The sequence below is a fragment of the Oncorhynchus clarkii genome, chromosome 32 (assembly GCF_045791955.1).
Source record: "Oncorhynchus clarkii lewisi isolate Uvic-CL-2024 chromosome 32, UVic_Ocla_1.0, whole genome shotgun sequence".
Taxonomy (NCBI): Eukaryota; Metazoa; Chordata; class Actinopteri; order Salmoniformes; family Salmonidae; genus Oncorhynchus; species Oncorhynchus clarkii.
The window spans coordinates 9,212,753-9,233,593 of record NC_092178.1 but is presented as its reverse complement, the minus strand read 5'-3'; the positions used below and the strand labels follow the sequence as shown (position 1 = coordinate 9,233,593).

At 42.8% G+C, this 20,841-nt stretch overlaps 1 protein-coding gene across 1 annotated transcript; it reads left to right on the top strand.

Annotated features, from left to right (window-relative positions):
• The first annotated feature begins 1,964 nt into the window (after window positions 1-1,964).
• LOC139391760 (U5 small nuclear ribonucleoprotein 40 kDa protein-like) lies at window positions 1,965-19,868 on the top strand. The gene is made up of 10 exons (XM_071139294.1): window positions 1,965-2,200; window positions 2,522-2,651; window positions 2,922-3,015; window positions 3,155-3,320; window positions 3,932-4,054; window positions 18,485-18,605; window positions 18,877-18,959; window positions 19,150-19,211; window positions 19,340-19,443; window positions 19,618-19,868. The coding sequence occupies exons 1-10, from the start codon at window positions 2,087-2,089 to the stop codon at window positions 19,665-19,667; spliced, it is 1,047 nt and encodes a 348-aa protein (XP_070995395.1). The 5' UTR covers window positions 1,965-2,086; the 3' UTR covers window positions 19,668-19,868.
• The last annotated feature ends 973 nt before the right edge of the window (window positions 19,869-20,841 follow it).

Below are 20,841 nucleotides of genomic sequence, written 5' to 3'. Positions count from 1 at the left end.
TGGAGGGTTAGGGTATGGAGGGTTAGGGTATGAAGAGTTAGGGTATGGAGGGTTAGGGTATGTAGTGTTAGGGTATGGAGGGTTAGGGTATGTAGTGTTAGGGTATGGAGGGTTAGGGTATGGAGGGTTAGGGTATGGAGGGTTAAGGTATGGAGGGTTAGGGTATGAAGAGTTAGGGTATGGAGGGTTAGGGTATGGAGGGTTAGGGTATGTAGTGTTAGGGTATGCAGGGTTAGGGTATTGACGGTTCGGGTATGGAGGGTTTGGGTATGTAGTGTTAGGGTATGAAGAGTTAGGGTATGGAGGGTTAGGGTATGGAGGGTTAGGTTATGGAGGGTTAGGGTATGAAGTGTTAGGGTATGAAGAGTTAGGTTATGGAGGGTTAGGGTATGTAGTGTTAGGGTATGGAGGGTTAGGGTATGGAGGGTTAGGGTATGGAGGGTTAGGGTATGGAGGGTTAGGGTATGAAGAGTTAGGGTATGGAGGGTTAGGGTATGTAGTGTTAGGGTATGGAGGGTTAGGGTATGTAGTGTTAGGGTATGGAGGGTTAGGGTATGGAGGGTTAGGGTATGGAGGGTTAAGGTATGGAGGGTTAGGGTATGAAGAGTTAGGGTATGGAGGGTTAGGGTATGGAGGGTTAGGGTATGTAGTGTTAGGGTATGCAGGGTTAGGGTATTGACGGTTCGGGTATGGAGGGTTTGGGTATGTAGTGTTAGGGTATGAAGAGTTAGGGTATGGAGGGTTAGGGTATGGAGGGTTAGGTTATGGAGGGTTAGGGTATGAAGTGTTAGGGTATGGAGGGTTAGGGTATGGAGGGTTAGGTTATGGAGGGTTAGGGTATGAAGAGTTAGGGTATGGAGGGTTAGGGTATGAAGTGTTAGGGTATGGAGGGTTGGGGTATGTAGTGTTAGGGTATGGAGGGTTAGGTTATGGAGGGTTAGGGTATGTAGTGTTAGGGTATGAAGTGTTAGGGTATGAAGAGTTAGGGTATGGAGGGTTGGGGTATGTAGTGTTAGGGTATTTAGCTAGACTAACTATCCTGAACAAAAATATAAACGCATCATGCAACAATTCCAACGATTGTGCAGAGTTAGAGTTCATATAACCAAATCAGTCAATTGAAATAAATTAATTTGGACCTAATCTATGGATTTCACATTGCAGGCGCAGGGCACAGGCCCACCCACTTGGGAGCCAGGCCCAGCCAATCAGTATGAGTTTCTCTACAAATTACAGACAGGTGAAGAAGCCAGATGGGCTGCGGTTGTGAGGCCGGTTGGACGACCTACCAAATTCTCTAAAACGACATTGGCTTATGGTAGAGAAATGAACATTTAATTCCCTGGCAATAGCTCTGGTGGGTATTCCTGAGGTCAGCATGCCAATTGCACGCTCCCTCAAAACATGAGACACCTGTGGCATTATGTTGTGTGACAAAACTGCACATTTTAGACTGGCCTTTTATTGTCCCCAGCACAAGGTGCACCTGTGTATTGATCATGCTGTTTAATAAGCTTCTTAATATGCCACACCTGTCAGTCAGGTGGATGGATTATTTTGTCAAAAGTGAAATGCTCACTAACAGGAATGTAAACAAATGGATACACAACATTTGAGAGAAATACGCTTTTTGTGCTTATGGAACATTTAATGGATCTTTTATTTCAGCTCATGAAACATACGACCAAGACTTCACATTCTGCGTTTATATTATTGTTCAGCCTATGGCTAGTTTGCCAGCCTTATCCGTCCCTACTTTACATAAGGGTCAATAGATATATACTTATACATTTTAAACCGCATCTTACACACATTATTATACATTCTAGCGATCTACCTTCTGCAGCAATAATTTATTTTTGTTGTCTGTTTCAGATGTTTTCTTCCGGTTCAAGGGCCATGCTCGACAACCGTGATAACCAATCATTGTTAACAGCGGAGCGGCTAACCAATTAATCGCCCTGCGAACAGGAAGTACTTCAGGTTTCGTACTTGTGGAGAAAGCGGCTCGTCGAGAGAAACGTTCATTCACTTAGGACGACTTAGTTATATTATACTAAATCGTTTTTTATTCATTTGCTTAGTCATGATTGAGCCAAAGAAGAGACCTGGGGACATGGCGGTGGTTCCTGCGGGTGGAGTCAAGAGGCCCAGGGCCGAGCTGATCGCTGCGGCACAGTCGCAACAACTCGTGGCCATGGTTAGGAAAGAGGGGGACATCAAAGTACAAGGGAAACGCTATCTAGTTTCAGAAAGTTGTTAGCTAGTTATGTTTTCAGTCTTTCGACTAATGGCAAATTCTGTCAAATGCAGCCACAATTAGCTGTGACTGATATGTTGACTGTTTGCTAGCTAAAGGAAGGCTATCCGATGTAAATACGGCTAGCAGGACGCTAATTTAGTTACTGCTGACAAGGATACCGGATAGCATGGACCAGATTGCTAGTGATCCATGCACATACAGTAACGTCTGTCTGTAAGTCTGTAATATGACAACATGATGTTCTCCTCCCTTCTCCAGGGCCCTCCCCGCAGCTCCAGCCTGCAGGCTCCCATCATGTTGATGTGTGGCCATGAGGGAGAGGTCTACTGCTGCAAGTTCCATCCTAACGGGGCCACACTGGCCTCCTCTGGCTATGACAGGCTCATCTGTAAGTTAAACACAGACTTTATATATACAGTACCAGTCAAAAGTTTGGACATACCAACTTCTACATTGTAGAATAATAGTTAAGACATTAAAAGGATTAAATAACATATGGAATCATGTAGTAACCAGAAAAGTGTTAAAATAAATAAAAATATATTTGAGATTCTTCAAAGTAGCCACCCTTTGCCTTGATGGCAGCTTTGCACACTCTTGGCATTCTCTCAACCTGCTTCATGAGGTAGTCACCTGGAATGCCTCTCTCTCTCTACAGTGATGTGGAATGTGTACGGGGACTGTGATAACTTTGCCACCCTGAAGGGACACAGTGGTGCTGTGATGGAGCTTCACTACAACACAGACGGCAGGTAGGATACTCGCACTCACACACACACTTGCTCAGGTCAGGGAAAAACGTGATGTTGTGTGACGGTTGTTGTTATAGTTGTTGACAACACGTTGGGAGAATATGACGTGTGTTTTCTGGCCCTATCCCTGTGTGTGCAGCCTGCTGTTCAGTGCCAGCACAGACAAGACTGTGGGAGTGTGGGACAGTGAGACGGGTGAGAGGATCAAGCGTCTGAAAGGCCACACCTCCTTCGTTAACTCCTGCTACCCTGCTCGCCGCGGGCCTCAGCTCGTCTGTACCGGCAGCGACGACGGAACCGTCAAGGTAACCGTGGCGACCGATGTTCTTCAACCCTGGTCCCAGACAGCTACCTGGGTGTGCAGGCTTTAGTTCCAGCTTGGTACTAACACACCCGTTTACCTGATCTTTTCATTGAAAGCTGCTTTATCGACGAACAGTAAAGAATTGACCTACTGTGATATTATCTCATCTAGCGATCTGAAGATGCATGCACTAACTGTAAGTCGCTCTGGAAAAGAACGACTGCTAAATAACTAACATGTAATGTAAATGTGTTAATGTTGGGTTGGAACTAAAGCCTACCACGCAGAACCTGGGGAGTGTTGGTTGACTGCTGTTCTAGTTGTGGGACATCAGTCAGGTGTGTGTTATAGCTGTGGGACGTCAGTCAGTTGTGTGTGTGTTGTAGCTGTGGGACGTCAGTCGTGTGTGTGTGTGTGTTGTAGCTGTGGGACATCAGTCAGGTGTGTGTGTGTGTGTTGTAGCTGTGGGACATCAGTCAGGTGTGTGTGTGTGTTGTAGCTGTGGGACGTCAGGTGTGTGTGTTTGTGTGTGTTGTAGCTGTGGGACATCAGTCAGTTGTGTGTGTGTTATAGCTGTGGGACATCAGTCAGTTGTGTGTGTGTGTGTTGTAGCTGTGGGACATCCGTAAGAAGGGGGCGGTCCATACGTTCCAGAACACCTACCAGGTGTTGGCCGTCACATTCAACGACACCAGCGACCAGATCCTGTCTGGAGGCATCGACAACGACATCAAGGTACGTGTGTGTGTGTGTGTGTGTGTGTGTGTGTGCGCGCGCGCGTGTGGCATGGCTACTGTTGTCACATGCCGTAACATCATAGCACCTCATTCAACCTCTATACCTATCAATGTCTCTTTGTGACTGTGTCACCCAGAGCGACTGTTTTGGATTCGTCACATTGAAAGATCCAATCTAGCTAGTCCAGATGAGTGAGGAATGAATCACGGAATGGCATGCTCCATCAGAACTCAATCCAAACTAATAAAAAGGCCATTAATAATTCTACTGGGATTATTGATCAGGTGGTGGCTGTGTAGTGGAGACATAGTGAGCAACACAGTACAGCGCTCCCGAGTGGCGCAGCGGTCTGAGTCATTGCATCTCAGTGCTAGAGGCGTCACTACAGACCCTGGTTCGATTCTGTTCGGCTGTTTCGCAACCGGCCATGATTAGGAGTCCCATAGGGACTGACCGTCAGAGGATCTGGAGGGAGGGAGATGAAACCGACAGTCGGAGAATCTGGAGGGAGGGAGACTGGATGATCAAAATGACCTGGAATAGGTTAATGAAGTGAAATGAACAGGGAGATGGACGTCGGACTCACCCAACATCTCTTTTTGGCGCTTGAGGGAGGGATGGGTCTGACAGCGTGCAAGCAGTCACGGGCTCCTGGTTGGCTGGTGCGTGTGGGCCTGAAGCAGGGCATCTGTCTCCTGCTGACAGGTTCTCTGAGGCATGCTGGGTAGCTGAGCAGAAGATATTCATAATCAAAGATGTGATGACAGTAGCCTGTCATATATCAATCATAACACATTCTTCCAACCACATACATTCAAAGTAAATGGTCATGGGAAAGGTTGTAAAAAATGACTCGTCATTTACGTATATACTGAATCATCAGATATAATCACATTTTATTTGTCACATTCGCCGAATACAACAGATGTAGTAGACCTTACTGTGAAATGCTTATTAACAAGCCCTTAACCAACAATGCAGTTTTAAGAAAAATAAGAGTAAAAAATAAAAGAGCAACAATAAAATAATGAGTCGATGTGCGGGGGTTGAGGTAATTGAGGTAACATGTACATGTAGGTAGGGGTAAAGTGATTATGCATAGATAATAAACAGCGAGTAGCAGCAGTGTACAAAACAAATAGAGGGGGGATCAATGTAAATAGTCCTGGTAGCCATCTGATTAGCTGTTCAGCAGTCTTATGGCTTGGGGTTAGAAGCAGTTCAGAAACCTTTTGGACCTAGACTTGGTGCTCCGGTACCGTTTACTGTTTGGTAGCAGAGAGGACAGTCTATGACTAGGGTGGCTGGAGTTTTTGGCAATTTTTAGGGCGTTCCTCTGACTAGCGCTAACCTCTGTAGCGCCTTGCGGTCGGATGCCGAGCAGTTGCCATACCAGGCAGATGTATAACTTTTTGAGGATCTGAGGACCCTTGACAAATCTTTTCAGTCTCCTGAGGGGGAGTAGGTGTTGTTGTGCCCTCCTTTGGGACTGTCTTGGTGTGTGTGGACCATGATAGTTTGTTGGTGATGTAGACACCAAGGAACTTGAAGCTCTCAACCTGCTCCACTACAGCCCTGTCAATGAGAATGGTGGTGTGCTCGGCACTCCTTTTCCTGTAGTCCACAATCATCTCCTTTGTCTTGATCACGTTGCGGGAGAGGTTGTTGTCCTGGCACCACATTTCCAGGTCTCCGACCTCCTTATAGGCTGTCTTGTCAGTGATCCGGCCTACCACTGTTGTGTCGTTGGCAAACTTAATGATGGTGTTGGAGTCGTGCCTGGCCGTGCAGTCATGGGTGAACATGGAGTACAGGAGGGGACTAAGCATGTACCCCTGAGGGGCCCCCGTGTTGAGGATCAGCGTGGCAGACGTTGTTGCCTACCCTCACCAGCTTGGAGCAGCCCGTCATGAAGTCCAGGATCCAGTTGCAAGGGAAGGTGTTTAGTCCCAGGGTCCTTAGCTTAGTGATGAGCTTTGTGGGCACTATAGTGTTGAACGGCTAGCTGTAGTCAATGAACAGCATTCTCACGTAGGTGTTCTTTTTGTCCAGGTGGGAAAGGGCAGTGTGGAGTGCAATAGAAATTGCATCATCTGTTGAGGCCGTATTCTAATTTGAGTGGGTCTAGGGTTTCCGGGATGATGGTGTTGATGTGAGCCATGACCAGCCTTTCAAAGCACTTCATGGCTACAGACGTAAGTGCTACGGGTCGGTAGTCAGTTAGGCAGGTTACCTTGGTGTTCTTGGGCACAGGGACTATGGTGGTCTGCTTGAAACATATTGGTATTACAGACTCAGCCAGGGACAGGTTGAACATGTCAGTGAAGACACTTGCCAGTTGGTTAGTGCGTGCTCGGAGTAACCGTCCTGGTAATCCTTCTGGCCCTGCGGCCTTGTGAATGTTGACCTGTTTAAAGCGCTTACTCACATAGGCTACGTCGAGCGTAATCACAGTCGTCCAGAAACAGCTGGTGCTCTCATGCATGCTTCAGTGTTGCTTACCTCGAAGCGCACATAAAGTCATTTAGCTCTTCTGGTAAACTTGTCACTGGGCAGCTCGTGGCTGTGCTTCCCTTTGTAGTCTGTAAAAGTGTGCAAGCCCTGCCACATCCCGAGTGGCGCAGCAGTTTAAGGCACTGCATCTCAGTGCTAGTGGTCACTACAGATCCTGGTTCAATCACGGGCTGTATCACATCCAGATTTGATCAGGAATCCTATAGGGCGGCGCTGAATTTGCACAGCATCTTCCTGGTTAAGGGAGGGTTTGGCCAGGGTAGTCCGTCATTGTAAATAAGAATTTGTTCTTAACTGACTTGCCTAGTTAAATATAGCGTCATCGATGCACTTATTGATGAAGCCAGTTGCTGATGTGGTGTACTCCTCAGTGCCATCGGATGAGTCCCGGAACATTTTCCAGTCTGTGCTAGAAAAATAGTCCTGTAGCTTAGCATCTGCGTCATCTGACCACTTCCGTCTGGAACGAGTCACTGGTACTTCCTTGCTTTAGTTTTTGCGTGTAATCAGGAAGATATAATTAAGGTCGGCTTTGCCAAATGGAGGGTGAGGAAGAGCTTTGCATGCATCTCTGTGTGTGGAGTAAAGGTGGTATTTTTCCCTTTCATTCTTTCTCTTTTTGCACATGTAACGTGCTGGTAGAAATGAGGAAAAATTGATTTAAGTTTCCCTGCATTAAAGTCCCCGGCCACTAGGAGTGCCATCTCCTGGATGAGCATTTTCTTGTTTGCTTATGGCCTTATACAAGCTCGTTAAGTGCGGTCTTATCGTCAGTATCGGTTTCTGATGGAAAATGGACAGCTACAAAAAATATAGATGAACTGTAGACCACACTAGTTATCATGAGATCCACTACCTCAGGCGAGCAAAACCTCGAGGTCGTCTTTAATATTAGATTTTTTATTGACAAATAGACAGCCACCCATTTATCTTGCAGATGCATTGAAAAACCAGCCAACTGTATATTATCCATGTCGTTTAGCCACGACTCGGTGACACAAGATATTAGAGTTTTTAAATGTCCCGTTGGTAGGATAGTTTTCAACGGAATTCATCCAGCTTACTTGCGATTGATTGCACATTGGCCAATAGGGCGAACGGTAGAGGCGGGTTACCCACTCGCTGACAAATTCTCTCAAGACACCCGGACCTGCGTCCCCTGTATCTCCGTCTTCTCTTCACGCGAATGATGGGGATTTGGGCCTTGTCAGGTATCTAGAGTAAATCCTTTGCGTCCGACTCGTTAAATAAATTTTTTTTTTGTCCAGTTCGAGGCGACTAACCGCTATTCTGATATCCAGAAGTTATTTTCGGTCATAAGAGACGGTGGCAGAAACATTATGTACAAAATAAGTTACAAATAACTCAATATGACCCTGTGATCAACCATGACCCTGACTCAATATGACCCTGTGATCAACCATGACCCTGACTCAATATGACCCTGTGATCAAACATGACCCTGACTCAATATGACCCTGTGATCAACCATGACCCTGACTCAATATGACCCTGTGATCAACCATGACCCTGACTCAATATGACCCTGTGATCAACCATGACCCTGACTCAATATGACCCTGTGATCAACCATGACCCTGACTCAATATGACCCTGTGATCAACCATGACCCTGACTCAATATGACCCTGTGATCAACCATGACCCTGACTCAATATGACCCTGTGATCAACCATGACCCTGACTCAATATGACCCTGTGATCAACCATGACCCTGACTCAATATGACCCTGTGATCGACCCTGACTCAATATGACCCTGTGATCGACCCTGACTCAATATGACCCTGTGATCGACCCTGACTCAATATGACCCTGTGATCGACCCTGACTCAATATGACCCTGTGATCGACCCTGACTCAATATGACCCTGTGATCGACCATGACCCTGACTCTCTGGACCTGAAGTGGACAGAATCCTCAAACTCAATAATCAGGCTAAACAGTCAGGACATCTGGCAAAAAAAACTCACCATATTTTGAAAAAATGTCTTCCAGGTTAATGCAAATGTTCTTATAAATGTTCTCTTATTTTTTTTGTGTGTTTTTTTTTGTCCTGGATCCAAATTCAGCCGCTTGCTGTTGGTGAGATTTGAAGGGTTCCGATACTCTCTCTAGCCATCTTCTTACCAGTCAATATCTTGGCTCGTTCAGCAGCGTCCTGTTTAGCAGCGTCCTGTTTAGCAGCGTCCTGTTTAGCAGCGTCCTGTTTAGCAGCGTCCTGTTTAGCAGCGTCCTGTTTAGCAGCGTCCTGTTTAGTAGCGTCCTGTTTAGCAGCGTCCTGTTTAGCAGCGTCCTGTTTAGCAGCGTCCTGTTTAGTGACCATAACTATACCCTTTTTGTATCAGGACAGAATATCTCCGAACACATAAAACATGTCCTCGAGATTCCCAACGATAATATTTCCAATGCCGCATTTCCTCAGTGAAGGATCTCGTTGATTCCACGTGATTCGCGTTGGTCTTCCGTTGATTCTTTCCCATCTCGTATTGTCCAAGGCAGACTCTGCGTGCTGCTTTTGATGGTAAAAGTTTGTAGGTATGAACCCAATTATAGTTTTTTTTTTTCTCTCTGCCTTTTCAGAACTTAATTGAGTGGATTGACCCTCGTGGACTTAATTTCTTGAAGATCATATGCTCGTTGGTGTGCATGTGTAAATCACCTACAAGGAGGTGATGCCCTCAGATCCATGTCTGAACACAAGGGTTAAAATTTGACTTGCTGATATCTTCTCGGTAGAGTAGTTTTGATGGAAGGTATCTATCAGATCAGTCTCAATTCGTTGAGGCAATATTTTAAGTGTTCCACAGGGATGCTGGTCCATGTTGACTCCAATGCTTCCCACAGTTGTCAAGTTGACTGGATGTCCTTCGGTTGGTGGACCATTCTTAATACACACGGGGAAACTGTTGAGCGTGAAAAACCCAGCAGCGTTGCAGTTCTTGACACAAGCCTGGCACCTACTACCATACCCTGTTCAAATATTTTTGTCTAGCCCATTCACCCTCAGAATGGCACACATTCCCAGTTGTCTCGAGGCTTAAAACATCCTTCTTTAACCTGTCTCCTGCCCTTCATCTACACTGATTTGAAGTTGATTTGACAAGTGACTAAGGGATCATAGCTTTCACCTGGATTCACCTGGTCAGTCTGTCATGGAAAGAGCAGATGTTCCTAATGTTTTATAAAATTATATATATATATTTATATATATACAATTATAAAATAATATATATATATTTATATATATACAATTATAAAATAATATATATATATATTGTTAGATATATATATTGTTAGAAATATGTGCTACATTTTTTATTTTACCAGTCTGCTTGCTTCAGCGATGTTCGAGTGCTGACATCTCTTTCTGAAACCATTCCTAATTAGTAAACGGCAAAGCTTTTTGTCCTCTCATCCACTTCAGAGAAGATGGAGTGTTCCGTTATTTCAACACTGTCACGGTTCCACACGGTGCACTCTCTTTGTTTGAAATCAACCTTGTTTTTAATTTGATTAATGGTTTGTGAGTTTTGATCGGGACACCCTGTTTGCTGTTTTATTCCCCTATTCTTTCTTCTCATTGTAATTCGTTGCAGTTGAGTTTCATGAGGCCTGGTTGGCACATACAGAACTAATGAGTGTCAGTGATGTATCAGTCCTACCAGGATCTCTGAGAAGGTCTAGAATAGAGTCTAGTAGTGCCGAGGGGGCTTAGTGCTTTTTGAGGTCTGTTAGGTTATTGAAAAAGAATCACTGGTTTAGATGATGCATTATGTGGGTTGAATACTGTAATAACAGAATATCAAAACTAATAACAGTCCCATGATGGTAGTGACGGCCCATTACTGCGTATCACTTATTTACCATAATTTATTCACATGACTTTAATGAAATATTTCAGTCGTTTATTGCGTTTGTTTTATTTGATGACTTTATTATTTCATTCCAAGTCATCTCATCTCTATAGAGCTGCTGTCTGACAACGTCACTATTTTAGTAGTTCTTCAAAGTAAATAAGGCATACTTTTATTACTGCTAAATACCAACTATCAATCACTTAGATTAGTGGTTCCTAAACTGGGGGGCACGAGGTGACATTACTAAACTGGTAGTAATGTCAGTTACTAAACTGAGTTGTAATAGTAGAATGTACAAGGTGACATTATTAAACTGGGTTGTAATGGTAGAATGTACAAGGTGACATTACTAAACTGGGTTGTAATAGTAGAATGTACAGGGTGACATTACTAAACTGGGTTGTAATAGTAGAATGTACAAGGTGACATTACTAAACTGGGTTGTAATAGTAGAATGTACAAGGTGACATTACTAAACTGGGTTGTAATAGTAGAATGCACAAGGTGACATTACTAAACTGGGTTGTAATAGTAGAATGTACAGGGTGACATTACTAAACTGGGTTGTAATAGTAGAATGTACAAGGTGACATTACTAAACTGGGTTGTAATAGTAGAATGTACAGGGTGACATTACTAAACTGGGTTGTAATAGTAGAATGTACAAGGTGACATTACTAAACTGGGTTGTAATAGTAGAATGTACAAGGTGACATTACTAAACTGGGTTGTAATAGTAGAATGCACAAGGTGACATTACTAAACTGGGTTGTAATAGTAGAATGTACAGGGTGACATTACTAAACTGGGTTGTAATAGTAGAATGTACAAGGTGACATTACTAAACTGGGTTGTAATAGAATGTACAAGGTGACATTACTAAACTGGGTTGTAATAGTAGAATGTACAAGGTGACATTACTAAACTGGGTTGTAATAGTAGAATGCACAAGGTGACATTACTAAACTGGGTTGTAATAGTAGAATGTACAAGGTGACATTACTAAACTGGGTTGTAATAGTAGAATGTACAAGGTGACATTACTAAACTGGGTTGTAATAGTAGAATGTACAAGGTGACATTACTAAACTGTGTGGTAATAGTAGAATGTACAAGGTGACATTACTAAACTGGGTTGTAATAGTAGAATGTACAAGGTGACATTACTAAACTGGGTTGTAATAGTAGAATGTACAAGGTGACATTACTAAACTGGGTTGTAATAGTAGAATGTACAAGGTGACATTACTAAACTGGGTTGTAATAGTAGAATGTACAAGGTGACATTACTAAACTGGGTTGTAATAGTAGAATGTACAAGGTGACATTACTAAACTGGGTAGTAATAGTAGAATGTACAAGGTGACATTACTAAACTGGGTAGTAATAGTAGAATGTACAGGGTGACATTACTAAACTGGGTTGTAATAGTAGAATGTACAAGGTGACATTACTAAACTGGGTTGTAATAGTAGAATGTACAAGGTGACATTACTAAACTGGGTTGTAATAGTAGAATGTACAAGGTGACATTACTAAACTGGGTAGTAATAGTAGAATGTACAAGGTGACATTAATAAACTGGGTAGTACATCATCAGTTCCTCGTCTTGTCAGTCATTACATAACTTAGAACAATTTATAACTTGTCAGAAATGTCCAGATCAACTAACGTTTCTCAGCCACTCAAATATCACCTGAATAAACATTATAAATGGTCAAATGTATAGAATTACAAGAACATTAGCTTTAAAACTGAAACACTTTTTCTGCACCCCATGACAAAATGTGTAGAATTGCAGGAAATAAGCTTTAAACCTGTAAAATGTTCTCTCCACCAACAAGATGTGAACAGTGTGTCATGAACAGTGCTTGTGCTCATAGAAATAGATGCAATATGTTTCCCAATACTGGAAGGAGGACCCGAGTGAAGAAGACTTGTGTTCTTCTCTGTTTGTTTTCTGTCTCTGTCTGCCCCAACACTGACCGGACAAGTAGGCAGCGCAATGGATTGTGGTCATTGTAGTTAATTACCATGTTTTCTGTGCCAAACTATGTAGAATATTAACCTACTATTAACACCCTAGTACATTGCACAGTTTAGGATTTATCTCTAGAAAAATTGCGCATTGAGCTCACAAAAAAACGAACAAAACGGAATTCAAATAATTGAACCGACGTTGTGAATTAGTAGTTTTAAACCAATAACAAAAATGTTGGTTATTCACTCTGCACTACATTCTAGACTCAGATGGTGACCCTTAGGTCATTTACAGGAAGGAGAGGTGGAGGAGGGAGACGGATGAGCGGTAGAGATGTCTCATCTCTCCACTCCCACTAGTCTGAGAACACATTAGTCTCAACAGCTATGTAACTGTAACCATGTGCAGAAGGAGAAAGGGGAGAGGCCTGTATACATGCAGAACCAAGGAGTCTTTCCCTTGTTACAGTCATATCCCCATCTCTCCATCTGCCACTGGTCCCTCTCCTCTCTTCCTCCTGCCATCTGTCACCTATCTATCGATCTCTCTCGCCTATTTTAATTTCTCTCTCTGTGACTCTCTCTTTCTCTCTCTGTGTCAGTGTGTCTCAATTTAAGGTCTTTATTGGCATGGGGAAACATGTTAACGTTGCCAAATCAAGTGAAATAGATAATAAACAACAGTGAAATTAACATTAAAGTGTACAGTAAATATTACACTCACAAACGCTCAAAGAATAAAGACATTGCAAATGTCATATTATGTCAATATACAGTGTTGTAATGATGTGCAAATAGTTAAATAAACATAAATATGGGTTGTATTTACAATAGTGTTTGTTCTTCACTGGTTGCCCTTTTCTTGTGGCAACAGGTCACAAATATTGCGTCTGTGATGTCACACACTGTGGTATTTCACCCAGTAGATGTGTAATTTGAGGGAAATATGTGTCTCTAATATGGTCATACATTGGGCAGGAGGTTAGGAAGTGCAGGTAGTTTCCACCTCATTTTGTGGGCAGTGAGCACATAGGCCAGACCAGGCTCTCAAGAGAAGACAGGCGTTTCTCAATAGCAAGGCTATGCTCACTGAGTCTGTACATAGTCAAAGCTTTCCTTACTTTTGGGTCAGTCACAGAGGTCAGGTATTCTGCCGCTGTGTACTCTCTGTTTAGGGTCAAAAAGCATTCTAGTTTGCTCTGTTTTTTGGTAAATTCTTTCTAATGTGTCAAGCAATTATCTTTTGTTTTTCTAATGATTTGGTTGGGTCTAATTGTGTTGCTGTCCTGGGGCTCTGTGGGGTCTGTTTGTGAACAGAACCCCAGGACCAGTTTGCTTCTGGGACTCTTCTCCAGGTTAATATCCCTGTATGTGATGGCTTTATGGAAGGGTTGGGAGTTGCTTCCTCTCTCTCTACTCCCCCCCACCCTCCCTCAATTCTCCCTAGTAAGTGGTTCCTTCCGAGGTTCCACAGAGCAGTGTCAAATGACACACACACAGCATTTTGATTGGGCTATAACTGCCTGTGACGGGCAGGACTTGCAGGAGGTATGTTTTTTTTAAATGAATTTGATCAAGTTATGTAGCCTATTGATTCATCAAGAATTACTAAATGCAACTAACATTTTTCTCTAATATAACCACCTAGCCATTTTTATGAAGTTGGCTTTAGCTAGCCTGCTAGATAGATTCCCAACCTCATAACTAGCTACCAAGCCATTTCAGGCTATCAATCAAGTTAGAGTAGCTTGTCTAAGGATCTTAGCTAACCCTAGACTTTAGAAAAATTCTTAAACGTCATAAATTCTTGGGTTATGGCGTTTATATAGGAGTTGTAGTAAACTCAGGTTTTAAAGTTTGTTTTATTAAAATGACAATTGAACAGGTAAAGACGAATGCTTAGATAACCTTTGGAGAAAAATAGACGTTTTTGACATAATTAGGCATAATAATTGTCAGGGCAAAGCTGTTTTCAGGAGTTTAAAGTTGGCTCACCACCTCTTCATCCTCAAATAATGGGTGCATGACGCCCCTACTCACTCAAACACACACACTTTTGTTTTTTTTAATGCATATTTCACCCCCATTCTCATCTTTGTGGTATTGCACTGATTCCCTCCCTCCCTCTCTCTCTCCCTCCCCAATCCAGCCATCAATCTACACCAGTCAAAAACACCTACTCATTCAAGGGTTTTTATTTTTACTATTTTCTACATTGTAGAATAAATAGTGAAGACATCAAAACTATGAAATAACACATATGGAATCATGTAGTAACCAAAAAAGTGTTAAACAAATCAAAATATATTTTATATTTGAGATTCTTCAAATAGCCACCCTTTGTCTTGATGACAGCTTTGCACTCTCTCAACCAGCTTCATGAGGTAGTCACCTGGAATGCATTTCAATTAACAGGTGTGCCAAAAGTTAATTTGTGGAATTTCTTTCCTAAATGCATTTGAGCCAATCAGCTGTATTGTGACATGGTAGGGGTGGTATTCAGAAGATAACACTATTTGGTAAAATACCAAATCCATATTATGACAAGAACAGCTCCAAATAAGCAAAGAGAAACGACAGTCCATTATTACTTTAAGACAGGGGTGTCAAAGTCAAATGGACGGAGGGCCAAATAAAAAAATCAGCTACAAGACGAGGGCCGGACTGTTCGAATGTTCATTGAAAAATTTTTAAATGACGCATATAGTCTAGTGAACCTAATTGAACCTACTGAAAACCTAACAAATATATTACAATATGATCAGATAAATAAAGCAATATTTTCTTATGGCTCTGTCAGTAATCTTTAATTTTCAACAGACACAAAAGACAAATTTCCTTTATATAAATATCCCCATAACATGAACATTAAATGAAAGAAACCGGTATTCAAGGCACCATCAGTAGACTATATTTTCTATTTTAGCAAAAGTGGGCTAAATTTACTTCAAAGAAAAAACAATAATAGCAATTTTCTATCATCCACTCAACTGAAATATTTTTAAAATATAATTGGATTGAAATACAAAAAAATAAAGTGCAAAAATCTATTAATCAAAAACAACACTTTGTTTAAGGAGAAGTAACATGCAGTGAAAACAAATATTAAATTTTAACTTTTAAACTTGAACTGAGTAAAAACTCTAAATATGTGATTGCACAGTAATGTTCACTTGTTTGAGGTTGAGGGTGATACTTGGTGGTGTCCCATCTTTTCCACAAGTTCATCAATGTTCGGGGTAAGGCTCTGAGCTGAAGAAATCCTCAGAATTGAGTGGAGGTGTTCAGCAGTAAGTCGAATTCTGTGTGATGTTTTGTTCAGGTTCATCAAAGAAAACAGTTGTTCACACAGGTATGTGCTGCCAAACATAGACAACGTTTGAGCAGCCTGGATGCGCAGCTGGGGCATTGTGCCGGGGAGGAAACGGGCGAACTCCGCAGCACCCACTGCCGCATATTTTGCCCTCAGTGCATCATTGCATTGGAGGTCAATCAACTCCATTTGGAGGTTTGGTGGTGAGCTTTCCACGTCAACAGCAAATGGGTTACCGAGCAGTTCCAACCTGCTTTTTTGTGCTTCAAAGTCAGCAAATCGGCGTCGAAAGTCAGCGGCAAGCATACCTATTTTATCAGCCAACTGTGTGCTCGGGAACGCACTGGTAGAGAGCTTCTCTTTCATGGTCTGGCAGCTGGGAAAGTGGCTCAAATTTTCTTTCCGCATCTGCGTCTCCCACAGAGTCAGTTTGGTTTTAAATGCCTTCACTGTACTGTACATATCAGAGATGACACGATCCCGACCCTGCAGCTGCAAGTTTATTGCATTCAGATGACTCGTAATGTCACACAGAAAAGCCATTTCACACAGAAACATTTCGTCTCGGAGTTGTGTTGTGTCTTTCCCTTTGCTGTCCAAGAACAGACAAATCTCCTCACGAAGCTCGAAACATCTTTGAAGCACCTTTCCCTGGCTTAGCCATCGCACCTCTGTGTGATAAGGCAAATCACCATGCTCCGTTTCTAACTCCGTCAGAAATGCCTTGAACTGGCGGTGATTCAAACCTTTGGCTCTGATAAAGTTAACTGTGCGCGTGATGATGCTCATTACATGCTCCATTTTCAAGGCTTTACCGCACAACGCTTCCTGGTGTATGATACAATGATAAGCTGTCAGCTCACCTGTCGCGTTTTCCTCTTGCATCTTTTCCCGTATCTTCGCCACCAGTCCGCTCCTGTGTCCACACATCGCAGGTGCTCCGTCGGTTGTCAAACCCACGAGTTTTTCCCAAGGCAGCTCCATCTCATTTACACATCTTGACACCTCTTCATACAAATCATGCCCCGTAGTTGTGCCATGCATAGGACGTAAAGCCAAAAACTCCTCTGTCACGCTTAGGTTGGAGTCCACTCCGCGGATGAAAATTGACAACTGGGCAATGTCAGAAATGTCGGTGCTCTCATCCACAGCCAAGGAATATGCAATAAAATCTTTTCCCTTTTTCACAAGCTGCTCTTTTAGATTGATGGACAACTGGTCTACTCTCTCGGCAATGGTGTTTCTGCTCAGACTCACATTTAAAAAGAGTTGCCTTTTTTCTGGGCAAACTTCGTCACAAACTTTAATCATGCAGTTTTTGATGAAATCCCCCTCCGTAAATGGCCGGGCTGATTTAGCGATCTCTTCTGCCAAAATAAAACTGGCCTTGACAGTTGCGTCCGCGTGTGTGTCCGCGTGTTTCGTTTCATAATGTCGTCTCAGATTATACTCTTTCAGTACCGCCACACTTTCTCCACACAGAAGACACACAGGTTTTCCAGCTACCTTCGTGAACATATACTCCGACTCCCACCTTGTTTGAAACCCCCGGTTCTCAGTATCCACCTTCCGTTTTGCCATTTTTGATGGGTATCTGAAAGTTAATTTTACTGTGATGCTGACGACTGCTGTGCCAATAAATATTGAAATGAAGCAGCCTACTGCTCGGTGCGTCACCTTTGCATTGTGGGAAATGTAGTATTGGTGCGTGTAAAAGATCTGCGGGCTGCCGGCTTGCTGCGGGCCGGTTCTAATAATAAATCAAGATCATCCCAGGGGCCGTAAAAAACCTTCTTGCGGGCCGGATGTGGCCCGCGGGCCTTGACTCTGACATATGTGCTTTAAGACATGAAGGTCAGTCAATACGGAACATTTCAAGAACTTTGATAATTTCTTCATGTGCAGTCGCAAAAACCATTAAGCACTATGTGAAACTGGCTCTCATGAGGACAGCCACTGTAAAGGAAGACCAAGAGTTACCTCTGCTGGAGGATAAGTTCGTTAGAGTTACCTCTGCTGGAGGATAAGTTCGTTAGTTACCTCTGCTGGAGGATAAGTTCGTTAGTTACCTCTGCTGGAGGATAAGTTCGTTAGTTACCTCTGCTGGAGGATAAGTTCGTTAGTTACCTCTGCTGGAGGATAAGTTCGTTAGAGTTACCTCTGCTGGAGGATAAGTTCGTTAGTTACCTCTGCTGGAGGATAAGTTCGTTAGTTACCTCTGCTGGAGGATAAGTTCATTAGAGTTACCAGCCTCAAATTGTAGTCCAAATAAATGTTTCAGAGTTTAACAGACACATCTCAACATCAACTGTCCAGAGGAGACTGTGTGAATCAGGCCTTCATGGTTGAATTTCTTCAAAGAAACCTCTACTAAAGGACACTAATGAATAATCTCAAATATAAAATATATTTTTATTTGTTTAACACTTGTTTGGTTACTGCATGATTCCATGTGTGCTTTTTCATAGTTTTGATGTCTTCACTATTATTCTACAATGTAGAAAATAGTAAAAATGAAGAAAAACCCTTGAATGAGCAGGTGTTCTAAAACTTTTGACTGGTTGTGTATATCTGTGTGCCTGGGAGCTCTTGTGTGTTACTCCCTTTCACATTACGTTACATCCCGTACGTTCCTTCAGAAAGATGCGTGAGAGAGAGAGACCAGATCTTACCAGGGGGTTACCTGTGTCGCGTCGTCAGACCAGTGAATAACTTACTTCCTGTCTCTCTGTGAGTGCAGGTGTGGGACCTGAGGCAGAATAAGATGATCTATGGTATGCATGGTCATGGGGATTCTCTGACTGGCCTCTGTCTGAGCTCAGAGGGATCCTACCTCCTCTCCAACTCCATGGACAACACAGGTCAGTGTGTGTGGTTACAATACTTGAGTGTTGTCCTATGTGGCTCGGTTGCAACGCCAAGGGTCGTGGGTTCTATTCCTACTGAGGCCACTCATGACTAAGTCGCTTTGGATAAAAAAATCGCTGCCACCGGCCCAAGCTCCCGACCTCCAGGCCACCAAGAGCTGCCCCTCAACCATCCGAGACCCCCCCCACCCCAACTATACACGTAGAATATATTATATTGTTATATTATGTACTAATGTGTGTGTGTGTGTGTGTTGTCCCGTAGTACGTATTTGGGACGTCCGTCCGTTCGCTCCCAAGGAGAGGTGTGTGAAGATATTCCAGGGGAACATTCACAACTTTGAGAAGGTAAATTAAGACTTGATCAGTGTGAGAGATTCAAGAGTTTTTTTTTTTGTTGTTGTTTTTGATTTTGGAACTGAAGAGACTTTCATTGCCAGCGTGTTTTAATATTCGTGCTCCTGTCATGTGTGTCAGTCTAGTGGCCTGGTTATAACATATTAATTAACTTGTTTATAATACAATGCTGTGTCCACAGAACCTTCTGAGGTGTTCCTGGTCTGCTGACGGCAGCAAGATTGCAGCAGGCTCAGCTGACAGGTGAGCGTACACACACACACACACACACACAGCAATACAACCCCCCCCCCCCCCCCCCCCCCCCCCCAAAGAAAATGCACCAAACACCTCCTGTATGATCCTTTTACAAGCTGTTTGTGTGTTTCCAGGTTTGTGTATGTGTGGGACACCACCTCTCGTAGGATCCTGTACAAGCTGCCAGGGCACGCTGGGTCAGTCAACGAGGTTGCCTTCCATCCCGAGGAGCCTATTGGTGAGAGGACTCTGTTTATATCCGTGTATCTGGCGAATCACACGCTCTCCCTGTCTCTTTCTATAGCTTTTTTCCATTGCGGGTTTAATTTTTGTCTAGTCTTTTTTACATTTTATTTGGTCTGTCCTCTCTCTCGTTCTCTAATAGTGACTATTTTATTTTTTCCCCCCACAGTCCTCTCTGGCGCCAGTGACAAGAGACTCTACATGGGAGAGATTCAGTAGGACTGTCGTGTGTGTGTGTGTGTGTGTGTGTGAGTGGTGAATGTTCTGCCCCGGAGCCTTGTGTGTATGGATCCAGCCCCCAACTGTGTGAATGAAATGTACTTTTTTATATGCTTCTGTTTTATTTAGTAACATCCTCAGAGACTGTCATTTACTTTAGAATGTCCAGTCACAACAACCAACATCTGTGTTTTTTTTATTTTTTATTTCTCTTAATAAACTACGTCTGGGGAAAAATATTGTTCTAAGTTATTTGGATTTTTACAAATTTATCTTTGAAAGACAGGGTTCTGAAAAAAAGGGACGTTTCTTTTTCTGCTGAGTTTATATTGACACTGAAATTATAATGCAAAAATAAAATCCTATTTGTAGAACCTTTTTTAAGTGCCAACTAAACAGGGTTGACAATTTCTTCTGAAATCAGCCGTAGATCTGTGACAGCAGGAATGGAAGATTGCAAGCACCACACAAAACAATCGTTAAATAATTTCTATCTTGTCTATTTATGGGTAACAGGGTTGATTGCCTTATGCTAAACCCACTCAGTTTTCCACAACATAAGACCAGAAAATTTGCCTGGCTACCCAAACTCATTGCTCCACCACGCCCACAAACGTTTCTTCCCTGCAATCAAATCAAAATGTATTTGTCACGTGCGCCGAATACTATAGGTGTAGTAGACCTTACAGTGAAATGCTGAATACAACAGGTGTAGTAGACCTCACAGTGAAATGCTGAATACAACAGGTGTAGTAGACCTTACAGTGAAATGCTGAATACAACAGGTGTAGTAGACCTTACAGTGAAATGCTGAATACAACAGGTGTAGTAGACCTTACAGTGAAATGCTTACTTACAAGCCCTTAATAACCAACAGCGCAATTTTTAAGTAAAAATAAATAATTGCTATTGGGTGAACAATTAGATAAGGAAATAAAACAACAACAACAACAGTAGCAATTGATGTGGTGTACTCCAATGAGTCGAGATTTGAGTCTTCCCCAACGATTACTCAACGATTTCAACAACACATTGTAAGCATTCTGATTGGTCCAGAGCCAGAACCCCATGGGTAAAGCAATCCAATGGCTGATGACTTTGTTTTGTAAAACACCCCTCATTTTGACGACTTGAATGATTGTAGAGACTGAAGTATGTAGCGACCACTGAGCGG